Source organism: Ochotona curzoniae, unplaced genomic scaffold (assembly GCF_017591425.1).
Source record: "Ochotona curzoniae isolate NIBS_2020 unplaced genomic scaffold, NIBS_Ocur_1.0 contig_4612, whole genome shotgun sequence".
Classification (NCBI taxonomy): domain Eukaryota; kingdom Metazoa; phylum Chordata; class Mammalia; order Lagomorpha; family Ochotonidae; genus Ochotona; species Ochotona curzoniae.
In genome coordinates this window covers 1,681,726-1,705,613 of record NW_024466343.1, presented here as the reverse complement: position 1 = coordinate 1,705,613, position 23,888 = coordinate 1,681,726, and the positions used below count along the sequence as shown (strand labels likewise).

The 23,888-nt window shown below is 43.2% G+C and overlaps 2 protein-coding genes across 4 annotated transcripts in view; one reads left to right on the top strand and one right to left on the bottom strand.

The window, feature by feature from the left end:
* Positions 1 to 2,256, bottom strand: part of SRSF11 (serine and arginine rich splicing factor 11) — a 42,515-nt gene extending 40,259 nt beyond the window's left edge. The window contains exon 1 of one of the 2 annotated variants that reach the window (XM_040987271.1): positions 2,200 to 2,256. The gene's annotated coding sequence lies outside the window, so the exon portion shown is untranslated. The remainder of the gene's footprint in view (positions 1 to 2,199) is intronic. The other variant, XM_040987272.1, reaches the window with a different exon arrangement.
* Positions 2,257 to 2,395: 139 nt separating this feature from the next.
* The window catches only part of LRRC40 (leucine rich repeat containing 40), a 60,437-nt gene continuing 38,944 nt past the window's right edge, over positions 2,396 to 23,888 (top strand). Inside the window, exon 1 of one of the 2 annotated variants that reach the window (XM_040987266.1) lies at positions 2,396 to 2,587. In XM_040987266.1, the coding sequence (XP_040843200.1) occupies positions 2,437 to 2,587 (151 nt within the window). In that variant the 5' untranslated portion in view covers positions 2,396 to 2,436. The remainder of the gene's footprint in view (positions 2,588 to 23,888) is intronic. The other variant, XM_040987267.1, reaches the window with a different exon arrangement.

Below are 23,888 nucleotides of genomic sequence, written 5' to 3'. Positions count from 1 at the left end.
CATGTAGTCCATTAAAGAAAAGCAAAAAGTCTGGTTAAAATGCTACCCAGCACAATAGCCTAGGTACTAAAGTCCTTGCCTTGCACGCATAGAGATCCTATATTGGTGCAGTTTTTAATGCGGTGGGGAGGTGAGGGGGCTTCCCATCCAGCTCCCTGCTTGTGGCCTGGGAAAGCAGTTGAGGACAGCCCAAAGCCTTGCGACCCTGCACCCACGTAGGAGACCTGAAGACACTCTATGCTCTCGGCTTCTAATTGGCTCAGTTCTGGCTGTTTTGTTCCTTTGGGGAGTGAACCAGCAGATGGAAGATCTTCCTCTCTCTCCTCCTCCCTGTATATCTGACTTTCCAACAAAATAAATAAATCTTAAAAAAAAAAAAGATTTAGAACTTATGTTTGCTTTTAAATCTTTTTCTAAAAGTAACACAAGATATAAAAGCTAATTCCCTCTGATTTAACTACATATAAATCTAACTTGTTTTTTTTCTTTTTTTTTTTTTACAAAGAAACATAGTTCACATACATTAGCTTTTAGTTTCTGTGATTTTGAGATAAAATACATAATTTTCTCAAGGGCATGATGTGATAATTTTCACTGCTACTTCTTCAATCTGTAGGTGCTACATAAGTATAATGCACTTTGTAAGAGTATCATCCATACATACCTGTAAAACTCTTACATGTCAGCTTACATGTATTGAAGTTTGCTATAAATGCATGGCCACTAGGATTTTTAAAAATAACTTTGCTATGAAACGGGGTACTCTTTTTTTTATACAATATAATATGATTAACATCAAGAATGAAATTCTTCAAGCAAAAGTACATTGAGTGAAAGATTATGCATCCTGTTATGTTTTTCTTTAAAAGGAAGGCTATTTTAGGGGGAGGAGTGACAACTATAAAATTCTATACTTGAGCAATTCATTGTCCAAATGTCAGTTGCCACTTCCTACAAAAGAGAAAAACGTATCCCAAGTAACAATGTTCTTCTAAAGCAGCTGAAAATTATTTAAGGACAAAAACAAAATATGAGTTGGTTAATTCATGGTGATTAACAAAGGAAAGTTGTGGAGGCAGAACCTAGGTCCACATCCCTGGCTGTGGGCAAATTTCTCAACCTCTCTGATTTAAGTTTCAATTTCTGGCACTTAGGGAAGGCTCTAAAAAGTATCCAGTATCACTGTTTTGCAGACCAACTCACCAGGGGGCTCATTAATGACCTTGCAAAAGCAGCTGTGGTCTTTGTTTTATTAGCTACTTTTCCCTTGTTTAGAAGGTAATACCTGTCTCTTTCTGCTTCTTGCCTTCAGTGTAAATGACTCTCAATAACTAAAGAAGAAAGAAGGGGTAGGATAGCAAGAATTTGGACTCGGGCAAAGCAGGTAGTAAGCATTATCTCTTAAGAGGGCCACCATCCTGGTTTCCAGTTCCCTGACCTGCAACTACCAGCAAAAGAAAAACCCAGCACCCAGGAGAGTAGCTCGCAGGCTAGATTCTTACTAGTTACCTGCTGCATCAATAACCAAACTGTGTGTTTCAGATGAAACAGCAACTTATTAGGAAATACGCAGTATTTAACACATTTTTTAAAAAAGATTTAAACTTCTACCTTCACTTATTTCATAAACCTTGAGGCAGGAACTAGGATCCTTCAGTTAATGAAAAGAATAAGCTTCAGCATTGTTACACAGTTTCTAAGCAGGTGAGAATCGAACTTGTTTTTCTCTGACTCCAAAGTCCAACCTGTGCTACACTAAAGATACTGTCACTACCCGTCCCTGCAAACCGTTCTATTAACAGAGAGCATTTACTGTAGCTTAAGCTTTTCTTCTTTCTGTGCTGCCAACTCTTGCATTTCATATTATCTCCATCGCTGGGCCATAAATTCGGTTCAAGAATGATACATTAATTCCTGCAGTCAGAACATAGGCCCGGGGAGTCAGAACTCGGTTCCTCCGTAAGCCGGAGGTCTGGCGCCACCATCACAAGCCACAGGCTCAGGCTGGGGTCCAGAGGCTGCAGATCGCACTCAGGTCTCAAGTTTTAGTCAAGGCCCGTGCTCAGATCGGGGAAGAGCAGACGGCTGTCCTTCCCACACTCCTCGCCTCAGCGGAGGCACCGAGAAAGTTGCAGTCGCGGTTAACAGTGCCAACAAAGCATCCGAAACCCCTTTTAAAAACCCGTTAAACGCACTTACGTGAACGAGGTAATTCCGGGACGCTAGGCCCGCACTGGCAACGGAAAGGGCTCCTCTGTCCTCCAGCCGTAGGGGCTGCTGGTGACGACATCAAGGCCGCGCCGTGGGCGGACCAGGCCCTGCGCGAGGCCACGAGCTCGGCGCTGGGCGCGCGCTCGCGGAGGGGGCGGGGCGGCCCGGCGGCGCCTCGTTTAAGCGTCACGGGCGGGCTGTGGTGTGTCTGAGGGCGGCTGGAACATGTCGCGCTTGAAGGGAGCGGCCGGGCGGGATCCCCGGGCGGGTTTCAGAACTGAGACAAGAGACTCCAATGCTTCCATACCCCAGGGGCTATTAAAGGCGGCGAGGAAGAGTGGCCAGTTAAACCTCTCGGGTAGGAACCTCAGTGAAGGTAAGACCTAGGGATGCCGCCAGCCTGTGCCTGCTGTCTGGAATCAAGGGTTCCAGGCACTTGGCTTTTGCTCTCGCGCCTCAGGCTCCTACCCAGGTCCTCTTCCTGTAATCTGGCGGTGATTCTATGGTGGCTTACTCCGCATCCTGTGGTCAAAACACTGTTGCTGGGTCTATGGTCAAAATGTAATATGGCGTTGTTCAGGCAGTATCTTACTCCAATGGTATAAGTTAATGTGTGATTGAATTCCCTGTTAGATGATGGATGAAGACATTGTTTTTCAGGCCCTCGTTTTCCTCTTAATTTGGGCTCTAAAGCCAGAGCACTAGAATTCTGTAACATTTCATTTGTTCCTTTGTGAATTTAGAGTGAATACCTCTGTGTCCTACCAAGAACCCTATTTAGGAGTGAAGGAACAGGTGTTTCGAATTGAGGATCAGGACGTATCTCTCAGCGTTTGAATTTAGGGCTATCCTCAGAAGGCTGGTGAAGACTAACAAGCAGGAATCTGGGTTCAGTTAATGAGTATCCAAGTGTTTTCCTAATTATCTTTGTGTATGAGGGACAGAAGGAAATCCAGCATTTTTCATGTAATGTTTTACTCTATATATTCGAAGGCTAATGAAAGCCTTCTGTTTTCCTTCCAACGCTTATTTTCTTATTTTGTCATAGACTGGGTAAATAAATGTGATGAAACAATGTATGACATAAAATCTTTATCTGAAAGACTATTTAATCAGTGGAAACCTAAACAGTTCCAAACATTAGATGCTTCTGTATGCGTACTTGATTTGCCTAAAGCCTGCAAACCCCACTCTGGCTTGTCTTAATTGTTCTGAGATCCCAATTAAGAGAACCCCTTCCCAACCACCCTAAGTACTATTGCTAACACTCTGCTCTGTTTAGTTTAGAATAGCATTTATCACTATCAGAACTTACACCATTTTTTTTTGTTTGTCATCTTTGTTATCCTACAACTAGAACATTAATTTATTTAAAATTTACTAATTTGAACAGAGCTTATGTGCTCTGTATTTTTTATCTTCTTTCCCTAAGCAATGATACTTTGCAGTTGCATCTGTTTTGTTGTGAAAGACAGGACTTCATTCCCTTTGGTAGTATTCCGTAATGTGTATGTACTATATTTTCTCTAACCAACCATCACCTGATGGACATCTGGGTTGATTCCATATCTTAGCTAATGTTAATTGAGTCCATATTGTCTTCCCTAATGGTTGTACTAATCTGCATTCCCACCAGTAACGTAGGGAATGCAGAGGGCTTCCCTGGGTCAGGCGAAAGCACCTCCTCACACACCAAGAGCCAGGGCTAGGGATGCCTTGAGCTAGGTTGGGTCTAATTGCTCGCGATAGCTGTGTTTGGGGATAGGTCTTATAAAGGTTCTCGGGGTTCCCCAACTAGGACACAACAACCATTTCACCCAGGGAGGCCCTCTGGATTCCCTTCTGATCCATCCCATCTCAACTCCCTCAAATTACCTGCAGGTGTAGTGGCCTGGACCATGAAGGCCCCAGGAATCATGCCAAACAAGCCCTTGCTGGCCCCCATTCTGCTCTGTTTCAAAAGCCCTAACCGCTAGTAGCATGCTTCCCTTCAACTTATTTGTGGTGACAGTGTCTTTGGGGTGGCCCATGGTGGTGTTCGCCCACTGTGGTAATACAGGTGCTCTACCCTTCTCCTCAAGATCATTTAAAAAAAAAAAAAAAAGGCAACTATGCTGGCAACTGGATTGAATGTGGAATAGCCATGACATGAACTAATGCCCATATGGGATGCAAGAACTACTGCAGGCAGAGGATTAGAGTGCTACGCTATTACACTGGCCCTTGTAATTCCTGAGGATTCTTTTTATTTCTTTGGTATCCATTTTCGTTTTCATCACTGAGTTTGTTGTTTTGGGTCTTTTTTGTTCTTGTTGTTCGTTGGGCCAACACTTGCAAGGTGAGAACTTTAGCCAAAAGGCCACCACACTGGGCCCGAATGTGGGAATTCTTGCGTGGCTGGGTGAATTTAGTGCATTCTGCAACAGTGAGAGCATTGCAACCTGTGACTGTAAGAATTCTACAATTGCATGGTAGGACATTGTGTGTAGTTGGGTCTCTGGACAATTGCAGTGCCTGACATCAGAGGTGAAGAGATCTCTGATTACCTGTGGCAAACCACAGCAGGGTTCTCGCTCACTCTGAGAACTCCAAGTAGGCATAATCAGAAAAGATCCTCACAACACATTGTACTGACACTCCACGCAGTAAAAATAAAGATGATAAAGTGTGCTGTCGGGCCTGGCATGGTGGCCTAGTGGCTGAAGTCCTTGCCTTGCATCCACCAGGATCCCATACAGGCACTGGTTTATGCCTCAGCTGCTCCACTTCCCATTTACCTCCCTGCCTGTGGCTTGGGAAAGCAGTACAGGATGGTCCAAAGCCTTGGGACTCTGCACCTGTGTGGGAGACTAGGAAGAAGCTCCTGGCTTCTGGCTTCAGATCAGCTCAGCTTTGGTTGTTGTAACCACTTGAGATATTTCTCTTTATTTGCTGCTTTGTGCTAATATGCCTTTTCAATAAAGAAATCGTAATAAAAAAAAAAAAACTATTATCCTCTCCGTCCCAGGCATGGGAGTTGCTGGTCGTGTTTCCATTTGCTACTGCATGGTTGCACTGTCTATGCTACTTCATGGTGGTCCTCTGCTATCTGTAGAATTTCCAATTAAGTTTCTCTCCAAGTATCCCCTGGGAATGCACATCCTCTGTTTTTCTTTCCCTAGCTTCTGCTGGTCAAAATTACCACACTTTCCCCCCATTCAGCCATCATATACTCCTCCTAGAATGTTAATTTGAAAAGGTCAGAAAGCTTTCTTAACATCTCTAACCTTCAAAATAGTGTTTGGTTCTTAGTAGATTTTCATTAAATATTGTGATAGCTGTGAGTAGGTAAATGAATATTCTGGTGTCTAGGGATGTGCTAGAAGTTAGCTTGTTGGGTGTATCCCAGTGGTTTAATCTGTTAAACTTCCTGGAAATACGGGTTTTTGCCTTTCAGGTATAAATGTTATGGGTCATAACTGTTTAAGTTTTTATGGTATGAACAACATTAACACAGTACCCGGCATGTAAATCGAAATTAAGTGCCTGAGTCTATAATATTTCAAAGGAGGGCAAGACACTCATGGAGGAAATTTGTGATATTTCTCATTTACTTACCTAAAAGGATCTGTTACCATTATCATACACGTCTTTCTCTGACTATAGTCAGTTTCATCCCTTTCCGATCCATTTTTTAAAAAAGATTTATTTTTATTGGAAAGTCAGATTTACAGAGAGAAGGAGAGACATAGAGAAAGGTCTTCCATTTGTTGGTTCATTTGTCAGGTGGCCACAACGGCTGGAGCTGGGCTGATCTGAAGACCCAGGAGCTTCTTCATATTTTCCCACATGGGTGCAGGGTCCTATGGCCCTGGGCCAACCTCTACTGCTTTTCCCAGACCACAAGCAGGAAACTGTAAAGTGGCGCAGCCAGGCCAGAACCGGCACCCATATGGGATCCCACTACATGCAAGGCGAGGACTTTAGCCATTGGGCTACTTGTCTCCTTTTTGGATAATCCAGTCGCTGTGTTTTTAAATTATTTATAATCCATTTTAGGGCCATGCTCCATTTCTCAACATCTTTGCTCTTTTAACATTGTGTTCTTAATTGTTCTTTAATTTTTCATTTAAGTGGGGAAGTAATAATACCTACTAAGGTGTCTATGAGGTAATATAGGTAAGATTTCTGGTATGTATAAAAGTCCACTGTGGGGTTAGCACAGTGAGGCTAACACTGTCATCTGGTACTGCAGTGCAGCTGTTCCGTATTATCCAACTTTCTGCTAGTGTACCTGAGAAGGTATCAGATGGCCCAGCAATTTGGGCCTTTGAAACCCACATGGGAGACCCAGATTGAGTTCCAGGGCCTGGCTTTTGCTTGATCTACTCCCAGCCATACAGAGTGTGACCGGCAAATCTGTCTACCTCTGTGTTGCTGAATGTGTGTTTCTGTGTCTTCATACCTTTGTTTCTGTGCCTTACAAATGAAAAAAAATTGTTTTTCAAAAAGGCATACACATTATGATCACTGTTTGGGAAAGAACAAATATATAAATGTGTGGTGGTCTCCCAGGTGTGTGTGGGGGGGTCTCACTTTCTTTCCTTTTCTATAATTGGCCATGATAGGTTTGAGGGGGCAGACATGCAGTGAACAGCTCTCTCTCTTGTCAAGAACCCTGCTTTGCCTCTCGGAGGAGGAGCAGATCATACAGAGAGTGGGAAACACCGTCCCCTGTTGGGGGATAAGTGCTGTCAGCCTCCCTCAGGCCAAGGGCGTCTCCCCATCATGTCTACAAATCTGAGAAAGAAGACACAGTAAAAATTCACCATTGTTTGACAAAAGTTTCCTAACTGGATTTCTTGTTTTAAACCTCACTCTCAGAAACTTAGTATCAATACAAAGAGTTACTATTTCAAAACATAAATTTTATTATATTTCTCAAAACATTAGTTACCCGGGTGGGTCTCAGGACGGGGCGTCTCATGCCTGGATCCCGGACGGCCACCATGTGCACATGGTGAGCTGTTTTCCCCAGGCCTGCTGAGTTTTGGGGGCCACTTCCTTCAGGGTGAGTAGACCGACGGGGGGAGGCCTCCGGGACTGGGCAGGTCCGGGACCCACCCGCCACCTTCATGGGGCAGTGAATGGGATCTGGGAGGGGCGCGACCTTGGGCCTGGGTTATTTAAACCTCCAGCAGCCTCCCAGCAGCTGGTGGGTCTCAGGACGGGGCGTCTCATGCCTGGATCCCGGACGGCCGCCATGGGCACATGGTGAGCTGTTTTCCCCGGGCGGCCAGTGCGCCGTTTGATGCTAGGCTCCGCCTGCTGGGCACCCGGCCGGGAAGATCTGGGGATTTGGTTCTTTAAGTCGCTGCTTAATTAGCTCCAGGTTGAACCCATTGTGCTTCTTGGACCTGAAACAGGCAGTAACTCTTCCTTAGCAAAACTTGTAATCACTAATAATGCTGAGCACCAAATACCAGTCGTGCAGAAGCTATGGCTTGGGGCTTGTCCTGCAAAAGTAGCTCCAACAGCTGGCCAGTGTGTCAACTGGTAATGGAACAGAGTAGATTAGGCCTGACTGAGCAAACCTTAGCCCACAAGTAAAACTAGAAACCAGGAGGGAGCAGAGGTCATGCCGAGCTAGGCTCTTGTACCTGCTGGTCTGTGGGAGCCAGGGACGCTAAGCCACAGTGTCTAAGGCAGCGTTTGGGACAGAGGAGGGGCTGTGCCAAGCTGAGTCAGAGCATCCATTGGCATGCAAGTGATCTATGGCTGGGAACAGACCCGGTTGGGGAGCAAAGGAGACAACCCTAGCTGGGCTGAGGTTCCCACCAAGAGGCGCGTGGCCTGGAAGGGGGGCTGCATTCTGATCTGGAAACAGTTGTAGTCTCCCTTGGCACAAGTGTGGACTGGGATTGGATGCACCGAATCGGGCCGGACCCCGACTCCCCCTGGTGTTCTGGAGGACCAGGGCAGATGTGGGATGGACTTGGCAGGGTCTCAAACCCCTACTGAGCCATGTGTGAGCCATACGTGGGTATGGACAAACCATGGCTGGGCTGGAACATCCAACGGCAAGAACCAGATTGGGTGGAAGACCAGATTGGGTGGAAGGCCAGTTAGGAAAAGCCACAGTTCCTGCTATGACAGGAGGTGGACTGAGTAGGGTTGGCTCATGGACCCACTGGTAAGCGTGAAACCTGGCATTGGGAGAGGTTCTGATGGAGGAGCCTGGGCAACTCCTCTGGCAGGACACAGACCCAGCAGGTAAACGCAAGAAACATGATAGGAAACAGCCCAGAAAAGGCCATGGAAAGCTACCCACTGGCATACAGTTGGCAGACGTGGGGGCAAGACCAGGCTGAATCTGTCCACATCATCCACTGGCAAATCCAGGCACCAGTGTGGGTCGACTCAGGTCCGGTCGCAACAAAGACTAGTGCACAATATGGAATGCCGAGGTGAGGTTGCCTGTACTGGAAGGGACCGCAGTGCCCAACCAGCCTGAGAACAAGAAAGGAAGTGGGCAGAGCCGGCAGGGGAATAAGGGAGGGTTCCTTTGCAGGACAGCTACTTCCGCAGGAGAGCATAGGCTGGGATGGGGGCAGACCAGACTAGGCAGAGCTACCACACCTGTGCGCCTCATGTGGACTAGATCAGGGAAAAGCAGGGCTGGGCTGATTATTCCTACTGGTGCAAACAAAGTTAAAGTGGACGAGGGTTGTTTGGGCTTAGACGCAGTATCAGCTGGAATCTGGGAGTGAGAGAGGCATGGGAGGGAAATAGTGGGCTCATCCCTCTTGGGTTACCACTTTCACGGGAGGACATAAAACTAAGATAGCGGCTGGGGTGGAATGGGGTGTGGGACAGACTGGATTACTGCTACACTTACTGGCAAACCAGGGTAGGGGGTGGGCCTGGTGGGGGTTATTGTGGGTCGCTCCAACTAGGCTGCAGCTCCTGCTGGTTTATGTGAAGGCCAAGTATGTGCTGGGCAGAACCAGGCTGGACTGCAACAGCCATTGGTTCCAGTGGAAGTCGGGAGTGAAAACAGAACCAACCCAGCGATCGCAACCACCAGCTGATTGGAGCAATGGACTGTGCCAGACCCTGTACCTGTTAGCACATACAAGAAGTTTCTTTGGAGAGCTTCCTAATCTAAATGCTGGACTCAGAACCCTAACGAAGAAAAGAGAGAAGACAGAACGGGTCAACCAACCATCTCAGCTATGATGGACTATGTCAATCAGTGGATTTTTCAAAGACCTCATAGTGCTTGGAGTGGCAAGATTGACAGCGATTCATAACTGTGGCAATATCAAAACCACTTGAGCAAGAACCTCAGAGCATGCCCTACATCCGGGACCTGGGGAGGGTGGGAAATTGGGTGAGCCTTCTCCCTTAAATACCCCCCTTTAAACATGAAGGTAACAATATGGAAAACATACTAGTATTATCCACTTTCCTGTAGCCCTTGAACCTTCTTACCCTAATTAAATATGTAAAGAATGTCAAAATAAAATTAACAAACAAACAACAACAACAAAAAAACATTAGTTACCCATAGCCTACAATGTACAGTGTAAAGTTCATAGGACAGCGTGCAAAAGCCTTTGTAAAATTCCACCCTATTTTATGGCTTCCCATCTCTTTTCAGCATCCAGTACTTTAACAACTTGAACATAGCCAAGGATCACTTATTTCAAATAATGAAATTCAAAAACTTTTGATAATATTTTCAGATTTAACAGAAATTGCCTACTCATATACTTCTTTTCCCCTGTTAACACATTTGCTTTCTTACTAGCATCTTGTTTTAATGTAATATGTATATATTGTAATTGCTGTATTGATATTTATACATTTTTAACTTAACGCCATGGGTCATCTTAGGTTTCACTCTTCCTGCTATAAGATCCTATGGGTTTTGATGCATCATTAAAAATATTTTTATAATTTCACATTTTTGTAGTTAATAGGAATTCCCCCCATTGTTCCTCACCATTATTCCTACTATTTTCTCCCATATTTTTATGGTAGCATAGTCCTTTAGTAACAGTTAAAAGTTTAATATTCTGCTATGTAAGTGCATATGGCATTATGGGTAGAAAATTTAGTATCATATTGACAAGGTATATTAACTTTCATTGGAAGTCCTTTTATTTGGGAGTAGGAATGCCTTCTACAACATGTACACGCTTGCTGGTGTGCCAGTCTTCATTATGCAGTTCATTTATGATTACGTATATACTTGCTCATCTGTACATCTATTTGTTTGGTGTTTTGCATGAATGTTGCCTTACATCAGAAAGAATATATGATATTTGCTCTTAAGTAGTTGGCTTATTTCACTGGGCATAATATGGTCTCCAATTGGGACCATTTTGTTGCAAATGGTAGAATTTCATTCTTTTTAGTGGATGTATTCTATGGGGTAGGTGTACCTCAGTTTCTTTATCCCTCTTCTGAGGAGCATCTGGGTCATTTCATGTCTTCACTGTTGTGGATTGTGCTGATGTTACAATATAAATGCTATCATATAAAATATCTCTTTTAAAATATGGGATCACAGGTCACTTTCTCAGATGCAGATTTCACTTCACTTGGGTATATTCCCAGGAGTGTGATAGCTGGGTCATATGGTGGATCAGTTTTCAGTTCTCTGAGCATTCTCCATACTCACTTCCTGGTGGCTGCACTGTTCTACACTCCCACCAGCAGTGAAGTAGGCTACCTTTTCCCCCACATCCATGCTAATAGGTGTTAGTAGATTTTGCTGTAGTTACTCTTTGTAAATCCTGGATATTAGTCCCTTGTTTGTTGTGTAATCTGCAAAGATTTTTGTTTTCTGTTGGTTGCTTCCTCACTTTGTTGATTATTTCCTCTGCTGTACAGAAACTTTTTGTTTGGCTGTCGTGCTGTTTATTTTGTTTTGACTGCTTGTGTTTTTGGTGAGTTTTCTAAGAAGACTTTATCAATTCCTCTGTCATCTTGCAGGATGTCCCATGTTTTGCTATAATAGTGTAAAGGTTTCTCAGTGCCGAATTAGGTCCTTGATCCATTTAAAGCTGATTTTTGTATAAGGTGACAGGGTGGGGTTCTTAGTTCTTACTTCTGCAAGTGGATATCCAGTTGTCCCAGTAGCATTTGTTGAAGAGACCACATTTCTTACCTGGATTTTAGTTCTGTTTTTTATTTTTATTTTTATTTTATTACAAAATCAGATATACAGAGAGGAGGAGAGACAAAGAGGAAGATCTTCCATCCGATGATCACTCCTCAAGTGACCGTAACAGCTGGTGCTGTGCCAATCTGAAGCTGGGAACCAGGAACCTCTTCTGGGTCTTCCACGCAGGTGCAGGGTCCCAAAGCTTTGGGCTATCCTTGACTGCTTTTCCCAGGCCACAGGCAGGGAGATGAATGGGAAGTGGAGCTGCCGGGATTAGAACCGGCACCCATATGGGATCCCGGCGCGTTTAAGGCAAGGACTTTATTCGTTAGGCCACACTGCTGGGCCCTTTAGTTCTGTTTTCAACAATTAGTTGCCTATACAATTATGGATTCACAATTTGTTCCATTTGTTTTTCTCTGTTTCTGTACCAGTACCCTATTGTTTGGATTACCACTGCCCTATAGTGTGTCTGGAGATTTGGAGTAGTGATTCCTCTAGTCTTATTTTTGTTCTTCAAGATAGGTTTGGCTATTTATGACCTCTGTGTTTCCAGGTGAATTTTTGTAACATCTTTTCTATTTCTGAGAAGACTGTTGTTGGGATTTTGATTGGGATCATATTGAGTCTGTATATTACCGTGTATTATTGTATATTGCCTTGATTCCACAATCATCTGCAAGGGCTGTGCTGCTCAGTTTCCGCTCATGATTGGGTTAAAAAATCACCGAGACACACACTGCTGTGCCTTGATTCCCTTCCTGCGTTTCCAGGGACCTCTGCTTTCCATCTGTCTGCTGGTGGAGCTCCAGTTGCTGCTAGGGTGTCTGTCCTTTGCAACACTGCTCCACTGTCTCTGTTACATCCCCACGTCCACAGGTCCCCGGTGGTTCTCTGCTGTTGTCCTGGGCACGCCTAGTATCCAGGGTCTCGCACTTACTGCTTCTCCTCCACTAAATATTCTGTCTGCTTTAACACATTCTCACCCTATTCCACTCTCTTGCTCTCTTAAATTTCATTTCTGCATGCATCCACCATTAGAATGTCTTACAAAATAGTTCATTGTTATACAAGTTGTATGTGCTCTGCTTATTCTTTTATATATTGTTTTCCCAAACATGTGGCAACCACTGATCTTTGTGTTGCTGCTACAGTTTTGCCTTTTCTCCTGTTTCAAATCGTGTTGGAGTTAGCCTTTCAGGCCACCTTTTTTTTTTTTTTTTATTAAGTAATGTACTTTAAATTGTTTAAATCTTTTTAATGACTTGATAACTCATTTCTTCTTATTACTGAGTCATGTTCCATTGGATAGTGGTACCATTTTGTCATTCTCCCACTTTTGAAGGATGTGTTGGTGGCTTCTGCTTTTTGGCAATTATAAGTAAACACTAATATTTAGCTCTTTTGTACGAATATATGCATTCTGCTCATTTGGAAAAATCCTTGAAATGTGATCATGTGGTAACACTTTAGTTTTGTATGAAACTGCCTGCTAGTCTTCCTGCATGTGGCTGTATGATTTGACAATCTTGTAAGCAATAAATGAAACTTGTTGTTGACCTGTAGCCTTTCCAGTATTTTATATGATCAGATTTGTGAGACTTAAAGGTGTATCTCTTTTAAAATTTTCTTAAGATTTATTTATTTTTGGAGCACACTGCATCCCTGGAAGGAGGGAAGTTCGGCAGACCTCTAGGACCACCCCATCGTGGAGGTTAGGTTTTTTGACCTGCATGGGTGCCTGTAACTGGGCAGCCCATGCTCCAAAGGGGGTACACCCTGACGGTTAGAGGGTCTTGATGTACAGGGGGATGATGGGATTGCATGGGTGGCAGTGGGAGATGACCTGTGACTTTTATGCCCAGGTTAGGAATTACAGCTGAGGGACTTCCATTGATAAGTCCATAACAGGTATATGTATGTAGGGGATTGCCACCAAAGTGGTTTGGAGGGGAGAACAAGAAGAGAGAGAAATGGGTCTGATAGCAGAATCAGGGAGGTAATGTAAGCTTACCCCTGTGGAACTGCAATCTGTTGGCTTGCCAAGCACTGTGGATAGAGTTAGGCCTTCCTGGGGCGCAAAGGAGCACCCCAGCTGGGTTGGGGTTCCCAGTGGTGAGAATGAGAGTAGGACTGAGGGCAGCAGATATGGCTGTACATGGTTACAGACTTCATTGATGTGGTTGTGCACTGGAATTGTGCAGTGACATATTGGGCTTGAATCTAGCCCATACTAGTACTCGTGAGAGCCAGGTTGGGTGTAGAACAGGCCAAACTAGGTCTTGACTCCTACTGAACTATGTGAAAGCCATGTCTGGGCACAGAATAGGTAGTGCTGAGTTGCAGCACCCAACAATAAGAACCAGAATGGGTAAGGCAGGCTGAGCAAGGCCACTTTTTTTTTTTTTAAGATTTATTTATTTTTATTGCAAAGTCAGATATACAGAGAGGAAGATCTTCTGTCCGATGATTCACTCCCGAAGTGAGCCGCAACGGCCGGTAAGCCAGGATCCAGGAACTCTGGATCTCTCACATGGGTGCAGGATCCCAAGGCTCTGGGCTGTCCTCTACTGCTTTCCCAGACCACAAGCAGGGAGCTGGATGGGAAGTGGAGCTGCCGGGATCAGAACTGGTGCCCATATGGGATCCTGGAACATTCAAGGTGAGGACTTTATCCATTAGGCCACTGCATCGGGCCCAAGGCCACTCTTCTTATCAGGACAGGAGATGGACAAAGTCAACCTGGATCAACAACCCACTGGTGTGCAGAAGAACTGCCACTGGGAGGAAGCTCCATGGAAGAGTGTGGGAAACTCCTTTGGGATATAACCTCTGCAGGTGAGTGCGAGAAGCAAGGCAGGGAGCAGGTACAGGTACGGTTACGGTACCTGCTGGCATGGGTCAGGTCTGTGGACAAACCAGTGTAGGCCAGCACATAACGACCATTGGCAGATCTGAGAACCAGGGCAGGGAGCGAAAGGAACCAGATGGGGCTGCAACACCAGGCAGTTCACATTAGGACCGGGACAACAATCAGGCTGGGCTGGGCTGGGCTACAGCAGCCACCAACAGGAACTGGAACAGGGGGCAGACTAGACTAAGCCAGGCTGTGCAATAAGACTGCAGACGCTGAGGTGACGCGAGTCATGCCAGCCTGGGTCCAGTGGGGGCTGGGTACGTTAGTCCCAGGGATGGGGTATCTGATAGGGCTAGGGTAGCTTGGCTAAGGTCATGGGGCCCACCTGTGTGATGGGGCATGAGTTCCTGACAGGGGAACCAGTGGGATATGGGTCACTTGGCCCAGATCCTGGGGTCAGCCCTTTGGGTGAGTGCTGGCTTTGTGAACCCCAGGGCCCACCTAATAGGTGAATGTCGGGTTTGTGAGCCCCAGGGGAAGGAGATCTGAAAATGCTTGGGACACCTGGCCCAGGTACTTCAACTCTCCTGCGAGAACAGGTCCTACTTAATACAGGCGGCGTAGCAGTGGACACAGGCCCTGTTGTAAAAAGAAGAATATGGCAAACATTTGGGTGATGTAGCAGAACAGAACTAACTGGAAAACTTCACAGAGCAAATGATGACAGCAAAAAATCCCAGTGAATCGAGCCAATGGACATTGAGAAGGTGACATCATTCTCAGATCGGTGAGATCGGCAGTATTTTAGAACTATCCCAACCTCATGAACAGAGCCCTTAGAATATGTACGCATTGAGACTCGGTTGATACGAGGTGGCGGGTCCTCATCCCTGGATACAGGGACATTGCTCCTTCCCTCATGAGCAACAAAAAGAAATGGCAAATTTGTAAGCAGTGCATTCACCCAATTTTTCCTAAACCTCTGTCCTTCCCACGCTGATCAACTGTGTAATCATTATTAAAAAAAAATGAAAATGATTTTATTTTTGTTAGAACGGTAGATCAGATTTACAGAGAGGAGAAACAGAGAGAAAGATCTTTCATTTGTACATTGGCTCCCTAAATGACTGCAATGGTCTGAGCTGAGCCAATCCTAAACCAGAAACCAGAAACTTTTTTAGGGTCTCCACATGGGTGCAGGGTCCCTAGGCTTTTGGGCTGGCTTCTACCACTTTGCCAGGCCCTAAACAGTGTGCTTTATGGGAAGTGGAGCAGTTAGGACACAAGCCAGTGTGCATATGGGATCCCGGTGCATGCAACGTGAAGATTTAGCCATTGAGCCGTCATGCCAGGTCCTAATTTGTTATTTCTTATGGCATATGAAGTCAAGCATTTTTTAGTATGGTTATTTGAGGTGTGTTTGTGTGTAGCAGATCTTTGATGAATTGTTCAATTTTTTGCTCATTTTTAGTTAGACTTGGCTTTTTTATCTTTTTGGGCAGATTTTCTTTGCTCAGAAACTGTTTCAATGAATGATTGACATATAAAGGTAGATCTTTTTTTTTTCTTTTTTTTTCACATTTTTTTTTATTATTGCTATGATTTTACGATACAGTTCCATATTCCCCTATCCCCTCCCCAATTCCCTCCCCCCCAGTTCCTTTATATCATTATTAACGTATAGTTCTTCATACTCAGTCATATGTTCATCATTGTGGGCATGGACAATGGCAGAGAGTCCAGAATCCTATGGTCAAAATATAATATAAAGTTTCAATGTAAGTCCATCTTTGTCTGGAAACAGAGATGCCGACCACACTGCATCCTCACATCTGCTTGTTAGTCTCCATTACATAACTACTGTACATTCCCTTAAATGAAAAGTCATGATACAAAATCAACAATAGAAAGAAAAATAGAAATTTACAATGCCATGAACTTAAATGACATGTTACTAGATATGACAGTCTCCATTACACAGCTACTTTACCTTCTCTTAAATGAAGAGCCACAAAACAAAATCAACTTCCGGAAGAAAAAAGAAATTAACAACACCAAGAAGTTAAACAACATGCTTTTAAATGTCCAACGTGTAGCTGAAGAAGTGAAAATCAAGAACCTTCTTGAGGAAAATGATGCCACTGCATGATCTAGGAGTCATTGAATGATTTAATCAGAAGAAAGTGTTTTGAAGAGATGAAACCAAGAGAAAACAACAAAACCCATGTGATATAGTTTCCGCTGATCTTTGTTGGAGTGTGTCTCCTCCCGACAATAAACAGATGGGTTTTGTTTTTTAATCCAGTCTACTAATCTATGATGTTTGATTGAGCTTAAGCAATTTACAATCAGAGTTAAATATACATAGGTGGTACTTTGGTCCTATAATTTTAGGAATGGGTTGTTCATTGATTTAGTCTTCTGTTGTCATTTTACTGGGATGTTCTTCCCGTTTGCCTTTGGTTTTGGTAGGTGCTATTCCTCTTCTCTGTCAAGAGAACATCTTGAAGTATCATTTGTAGAGCAGGTTTGGAAGAGGCAAATTCTTTTAGCTATTCTTTACTATGGAAGAATTTTATTTCATTTCCAAAGATGAAAGAAAGCTTTGCAGGGTATGTTATCCTAGGCCGACAATTTTTTTCTTTTAGAATCTGGAATATGTCACTCCATTCTCTTCTTGCCTGTAGAGTTTCCTGTGAGAGATCTCCTGTGAGCTTAATTGGCTTTCCTTTATATGTCAATTGATTTTTTTCACGTGCACATTTAAGGATCTTTTCCTTATGTTCAATTGAAGAGAGCTTGATAATCATATGTCTTGGTGAAGATCTCTTTTGATCAAGCCTTTTGGGAGTTCTGTGTCCCTCCTGGATCTTGTTTCCCAATTCTTTCTCCAGATTAGGGAAATTTTCCTTGATTATTTCATTAAATACATTTGCAAACTCAGCTTCTCTTTCTGCACCTTCCAGGACTCCCATAACTCCTATATTTGGCCTCTTAATAGTGTCTTTCAATTCTTGAATACTTTTTTTGGCCTGATCCAGCTCTGCTTCCAGCTTTTTGTTTGCTTCCCCCTGGTAACAGGAGATATCTGCCAATTCTGAGATTTTTTCTTCTGCTTGCTTCATTCTATTTTGGAGACTCTCCACTGTACTTTTAATTTGCTTTACTGTGTTATTAATTTCTGATATACCAGCCTTGATTTCCTTTACTGCTTCCTTAAATTCTTTGAACTCTTGCATTAACTTCTCATTTTTGACCAGAATCTTTAAAATGAGTCTTATGGATGCTGTGTCCCCCATTTTCTCAATGTCTTCCTCAGTTAAATCTGAGGTTGGCATAGGGTTTTGCTCCTTTGCAGGGGAGTTTTCAGTAATATTCATTGTGCCTTTGTCTCTTCTTTTGCTCTTGATCATTGTACTTCTGGTTAGCGGTCTTCTTCTTGGGGCAGGTTTCTAAGCTGTGTCACCCACAGGTCTACAATACGATTTTACTTATTGCAGTTAGTACACAACTTTTTGCTTGCAGCCACTTGTGCCACAACCTCCAGTGAGTTCCAGGCCTGGCTTCTTATGTCAGATATCCACCGTGGTCTCCACAGCCCAGCTCTTGGCTCACCACTCTCCACCTCCTGTGATACCGTGCTGAGGCTGCACTGTTGTCTCTGCAACCTGTCTCCCTCTTCTGGTTGGAGTGGGTTCCAGGATTAAAGAGACACCAGGTGTCCTATCTAGTTAGGTTGTTGGTGGCGCTGATCTTGTCGGAACTTGTTGGACACTAGGTCTGGGTGCCACACGGACCTGTTTTGACGGGTACGATGCCACAGTCGGTATTATTTTCCTGCGGGACCTCAGCGAGTTCTCACGAGCTCGGCACATGCGCAGTTCACTGTTGCCCCATGCAGTCCCAAAGCTTTTGCCACAGTGCGCAAAATGGTGCCCAACGTGCTACCACATCAGTTCTTGATCTGCTGGCTGACAGATCCGAGGGTTACCCAGACCTGCGCTGGATGGAACCTGTAGAATGCCACGTCGCTGCAGTTCACTGAGTCAGAAATGAGCTCACTCCCTCTCAGAGCATGCTCAGTCCTTTCCCTTGCCCTTTCCTCCTTAGGCAAAATGGCGCCCAATTCAGCTCTAGGGGGCTGACTGGGCTATGAAATCCTCGCTGTTCTCGCACTGCCCGCCTGGGACCTGCTGCTCTGTCTCTGCTCCTGGTCAAATCAAACGGACCAGCAGGACAGACAGTTCCCTGTCTGGGTTCACCTCCCAAGCTCCCAGTGAAAGTCCCTTCCCACCTGGTTGCTGGTGGAGTTTAGATCGCCGTGCTGGAATATCATTCACTGCAACACCACACTGCTGTGCCCGCTGCTTTCCTGTGTCTGTCAGTCTCCAGGTACCTCTCTGCTGTTGTTCTGTCCTTTCGTATTTCCTGAAATATGTCCTCTCTGCTTTATTCTGGTTAAATGCTTCTCCGTCTGTTTAAACGTGTCCTGACCCTATTCCACCATCTTGATTCTCAAAGGTAGATCTTCTGATTATGATTCTTAAAATCTTTTATATAAAGAATATGTAGGGCTCCGTGCAATAGCCTAGTGCCTAAATCTTCAGCTTACATCTGCAGGATCACATAAAGGTGCTGTTTTTTTATCCCAGCTGCTCCACATCCCGTCTACTTCCATGCTTGTGGCTGGGAAAGCAGTAGAGGATGGCCTAAAAGCCTTAGGATTCTGCATCTGCATGGGAGGCTCAGAAGAAGCTCCTGGTTCTTGGCTTTGGATTGGCTCACCTCTGGCCATAGCGGCCAGTTGGGGGAATGGACCAGCAGATGGAAGATCTTTCTCTGTGTATCAGCCTTTCCCATAAAATAAATAAGTCTTTAAAGAAAAGAATATGCAAAAGCTAGTTGTACTTTGATATGGTCAAAGTAAGTGCAGAAGGTTATTTTTTCTGATAAAACAAATTTTTATTTTATATTCCAATTCTCCTTCATATTCACATGGTCAAATTGAAGAATTTGTAAACCACTGTCATGTCTATGTGAAAAAAAGTCAAATTCTGATATTTATGATGATAAACAGTAACAGTTTATTTTTTTAAAATGTTTCTTTTGGTGGGGTGTGCTTTATGTACTTACTTATTTGGCAGGCAGGTACGAAGACAAGAGAGAGACAGAGATATTTCTATTCACCAGTTTACTCAGCAAATGCCTATAACAGTCTTGGCTGGACCAGGAAAAGACAGGAGGCAGGAACTCCTGTGAGAGGCAGGCACCCAGTTACTTGAAACATTGCCTGCTGCATGGCAGGTCACACAGTAGCAGGGTGCTGAAAAGATAGCAGGAACAGGACATGATAACAGGCACTCTTAAGGTATGTGCGGCTATGCCACAACACCTGCTGAATTCTGTTGATTATTCTCACATCCTTCAACTGATTCTTCCTCTTATTTTTTTTTTTTTAGGATTTATTTATTTTTATTGGAAAGCAGATCAGATATATGGAAAGGAGAGACAGAAAACGATCTTCCATCTGCTTGTTCACTCCATAGATGGCCACAGAAGCCAAAGCTGAGCTGATCTGAAACCAGGAGCCAGGAGCTTCTGGGTCTCCCATGCAGGTGCAGGATCCCAAGGCTTTTTGCCATCTGCTTTTGTGTTCCAAGGCCTTGAACAGGGAGGTAGATGGGAAGCGGAGCAGCTGAGGCATGAACCGGTACCCATATGGGATCCAGGTGCTTGCAAGGTGAAGACTTAGTCATTGAGCCATTTGTACTGGCCCCAAGTTTGATCCTTTTAATGGAAATGCTGCAAGGTTAGTGAGATGTTGTATTATTCTGACAGGATTGTTAACTGGTACCAAGTCTAGTTCATCAGTGATAAAGGGCAAGCACATAAACCTATTTAGACAGAATAGTCTTCAGGATATTATTTTTTACTTAAAGTTAAAATTTCGGTAGTTTTCAGAGTGTTTAGACATTTTCCTTTTGTATACGTTTTTGAAAATATTTTTTTGTTATGTTTTTATTTTGAATTTTTATATTTTGTGGTACAATTTCGTATAGATTGAGATTCCCCTCCAAACTCCCACTCCCTGACAGATTTTCTCCATGTTGCTACAATAGTATAGTCCTTTATATAGAGTCATAATCCCATCAGTCTCTTATTTAAGTGTGCCCTGACATTGCTGGTACAGACAATGTCAGACAGTGCAGCATCCCATTGTCTGTACATTTCCAACAGTTTCATTGGGAGTCCATCTTTTTGTTTGGAAGCAGGAATGTATGTTGCATTATACTCCCACATCTGGATATGGTAGACCCCAGTACTCCATCACTGTACATTTTCATAAATGAGAAGCCATGAAATAAGGTCAACAACTGGTATGAATTAGAACAGCCACAACAACAAATTACAGCACCTTGAAAAAACGAGTCCCTGAGTAACCAACATATAAGTGACAAAAAGAAAACACAGAAGTCTCTTATGAATAATGATGCGACCGTGTAATCCATGAGCCAGTGATGAATTCGACAAGCGAAAAGAAAATATTTGGAATAAATGAAAATGAAATAAAAAACATAAAAACACATGGGATGCAGCCAAAAAAAAAAAAAAAAACCCAAAAAAACCACACAGTGTGGATTGGGTTATTAAAATTACATTTTCCATTGATGGTTTCCTTATATTAGAGAGAATGTATGGTATTTGTTCTTTTATGATTGACTCATTTCACTAAGTATATTGGTCTCTAGTTGGGACCACCTAGTTGTAAATGGTATAATTTCATTCTTAATATTTGAGTAATACTTCATTGAGTAGATGTACCACAGTTTCGTTACTCTTCTTTGGACACACATCTGGATTGTTTCCATGTATTTGCTATTGTTGATTGTGCTGCTGCAAATATAGGGTTACTGATCCCTTTCTCATGCAGATTTCATGTGTTGAAAATATTTGTTTTTAACTTCTAAAAGCATATTTTTATTGTAGAAGGAATAGAAGTATTTATCAAAGCATAAAAATTAAGATAACTGTCCTATAACGGTGAGTCTTCTAAAGTTGTTTTGCACATATATTTATGTTTAATATGCATTCTTTTTAACAAATTTAGAGTCACTGTGAGTCTTTTCTGACTTTTATTTGGGTGTTTTTCTGTCCTTGAAAAACCTGATTTTATCAGTGCTTCATAATTGCCTAGTGATTCTTCTGCTTTCCCAAGCCACAGGCCAGGGAGCTGGATGAGAAGTGGAGCAACTGGGATATGGACTTGGCACCCGTATGGGATCCCAACACATACAAGGCGAGGAGGGTTTTAACCACTAGGCTACAGTGCTGGGTGATTCTGATGGTACATTTAAACAATCAAATGCTGTCAGCAATTTTCAGTTTTTCATTTAGAAAGATATTCCCAAACAGGAATAACTAAAGCGAACAATTTAAGTATGCTGATCATGCTAAGTGACAACTCTTTACGAGCAGCAGCCTGAAACTGTATCAACAGTTAATTCTAAATACTGCAGCTGTGTTTTATTGGTTCAGAAACAGAATTGTAAAGGAAGTATTGAAGGTGGGTTTCTGTAGCAGTGACTTTGAGTGTTTCATCTAAAATGTAAGTGAAATTTATGACAAAGTTTAAACGACTGCTATAAATTCTAATGGAAAGTACACAACTGCACTTTAAAAGGTAAATTCTAAGTGGGTAGTTGATTAAACAAAGTAGGTTAGTTTGGACACCATGTCAGGAGGGAAATGTGAGTGTAAGGCTGTCTTTCCTTGAACAGAGTGCTTTTGAGGTAGCTTCCATTTATGCACTGAAGAAAAGACACTGTTTTAGGCATTTATGAAATGTGTCTCATTTAGGACAGAATAGAACCAGATATTGACTGTGCTTGCTGTGTTGCTTGATTCTGCTTTGATGGGTGGTTAATAGAACTCATGATCCTCTAAATTGTGAGCCAAGATTACACAGAACGTTTAAATAACAATTAGAGGAAAAATTGTTTTCAGATATTTACGTTGTTAAATCCAGCTAGTTTTATTTAAATATACCAGCAAGAGGCAAGTGCCTATATTAAAGAATCTTAATATGCAAAGTTCTTTTTTTATATAATATTTGCTGAAATATTTGAAGGGGAGAAAGATGTATGCTGAGATGAGGAGAGTTATCTTTTGAGAAGGAGATTGATACTGATTGATAATTAGCTTTCACAAGAGAAATACTTTGCATCCTCTTGATCCACACCCCAACTCCCGCAGTGGCAGCCCTGACCTCTGTCCAAAGCTCCTATGTGGGTGACAGGAACCGAGTAGTCGGGCTGTCCTCCACTGCTTTGTAGGGCACATTAGCAGGCAGTTTATTGAAAAGTGGAGCACTCGAGACTCAAACTTACTTTGCTAGCTCCAAGCCATTAGTTTTTCGTGTGCTGAAATCTAGGGAATTTTGTTTGCAATTCTATTTGTTGAACTAGATGGTTGTTTTAAAATCCTGTGTTTTGATTAAATAGAAAAATTGTTTTAAATTTTACTATCTCTGCCTGTTGAGATATGTATTATGTTATTACCAATGCCACATTTAAAAAAATGAATTCCATATAATTAATTTTATGATGTACATGTGTGCATGTGTTTCTTTATTAAACTTTAGACGTGAGAGTACCGTATTGTGGTTTGTAAATATAGAATTCATTTTTGAATGTAAGGAGGCCATTCATGTATGTGAATAAACTTGAGTACATGGTAATGTTTATCAACTAGCTTTCACTGATTTTTTATATTACAGCTTGATCTCTTTTTCCTCTTTTTAAAAAATTATCTATTTGAAAAAATAGACCTCTAGATGCTTCCCTCTACTGGTTCATATTTCAAGTGGTACAAACAGTAAGGTGTAGTCCAGGCCACATCCAGGAGCTGGAAACTCCTTTCTGGTCTCCTACATGGGTGGCAAAGGCCTAAATATTTAGCAGGAGACTGGATTGGAAGCAGAATAGGTGGGATTCAAAGTGGTACTTCAGGGATGGCAGCTTCGCAAGTGACAGTTGAACCTGGTACCCTGACAAAACCAGCCTTGGTGATCTCTTATTTATTCTTGCAAAGTGTTCATAATTATGTATACACTTCAGTGAGTGACATTTTAAGGCTAAGCTATTTTAGTATTATCCTGAACCTACGAAATACTCGTTATACTGTTTGAGCATCCTTAATCTGAATTATCTTGTTATCTCAAATAAGAATGCTAAACTGGGCCCAGCGCCGGGGCGCAGTGGGTAAGGTCCTCGCCTTGCATGCCCGGGATCCCATATGGGCACCGGTTCTATCCCGGCAGCCCTGCTTCCCTTCCAGCTCCCTACTTGTGGCCCGGGAAAGCAGCAGAGGAAGGCCCAAAGCTTTGGGAACCTGCACCCATGTGGGAGACCAGGAAGAGGTTCCTGGCTTCGGATCAGCATAGCATCAGCTGTTGCGCTCACTTGGGGAGTGAATCATCAGACGGAAGATCTTCCTCTCTGTCTCTCCTCTCTGTATATCCGCCTTTCCAATTAAAAAAAAAAAAGAATGCTAAACTGTGTCTATGCAAATATTGCAAAGTCACAAATTCCAAAATCTGAAACATTTCTTGTCCCAATCATTTCAGATAAGGAGTACTCAACCTGTACTATTATTGTTAGACATTGA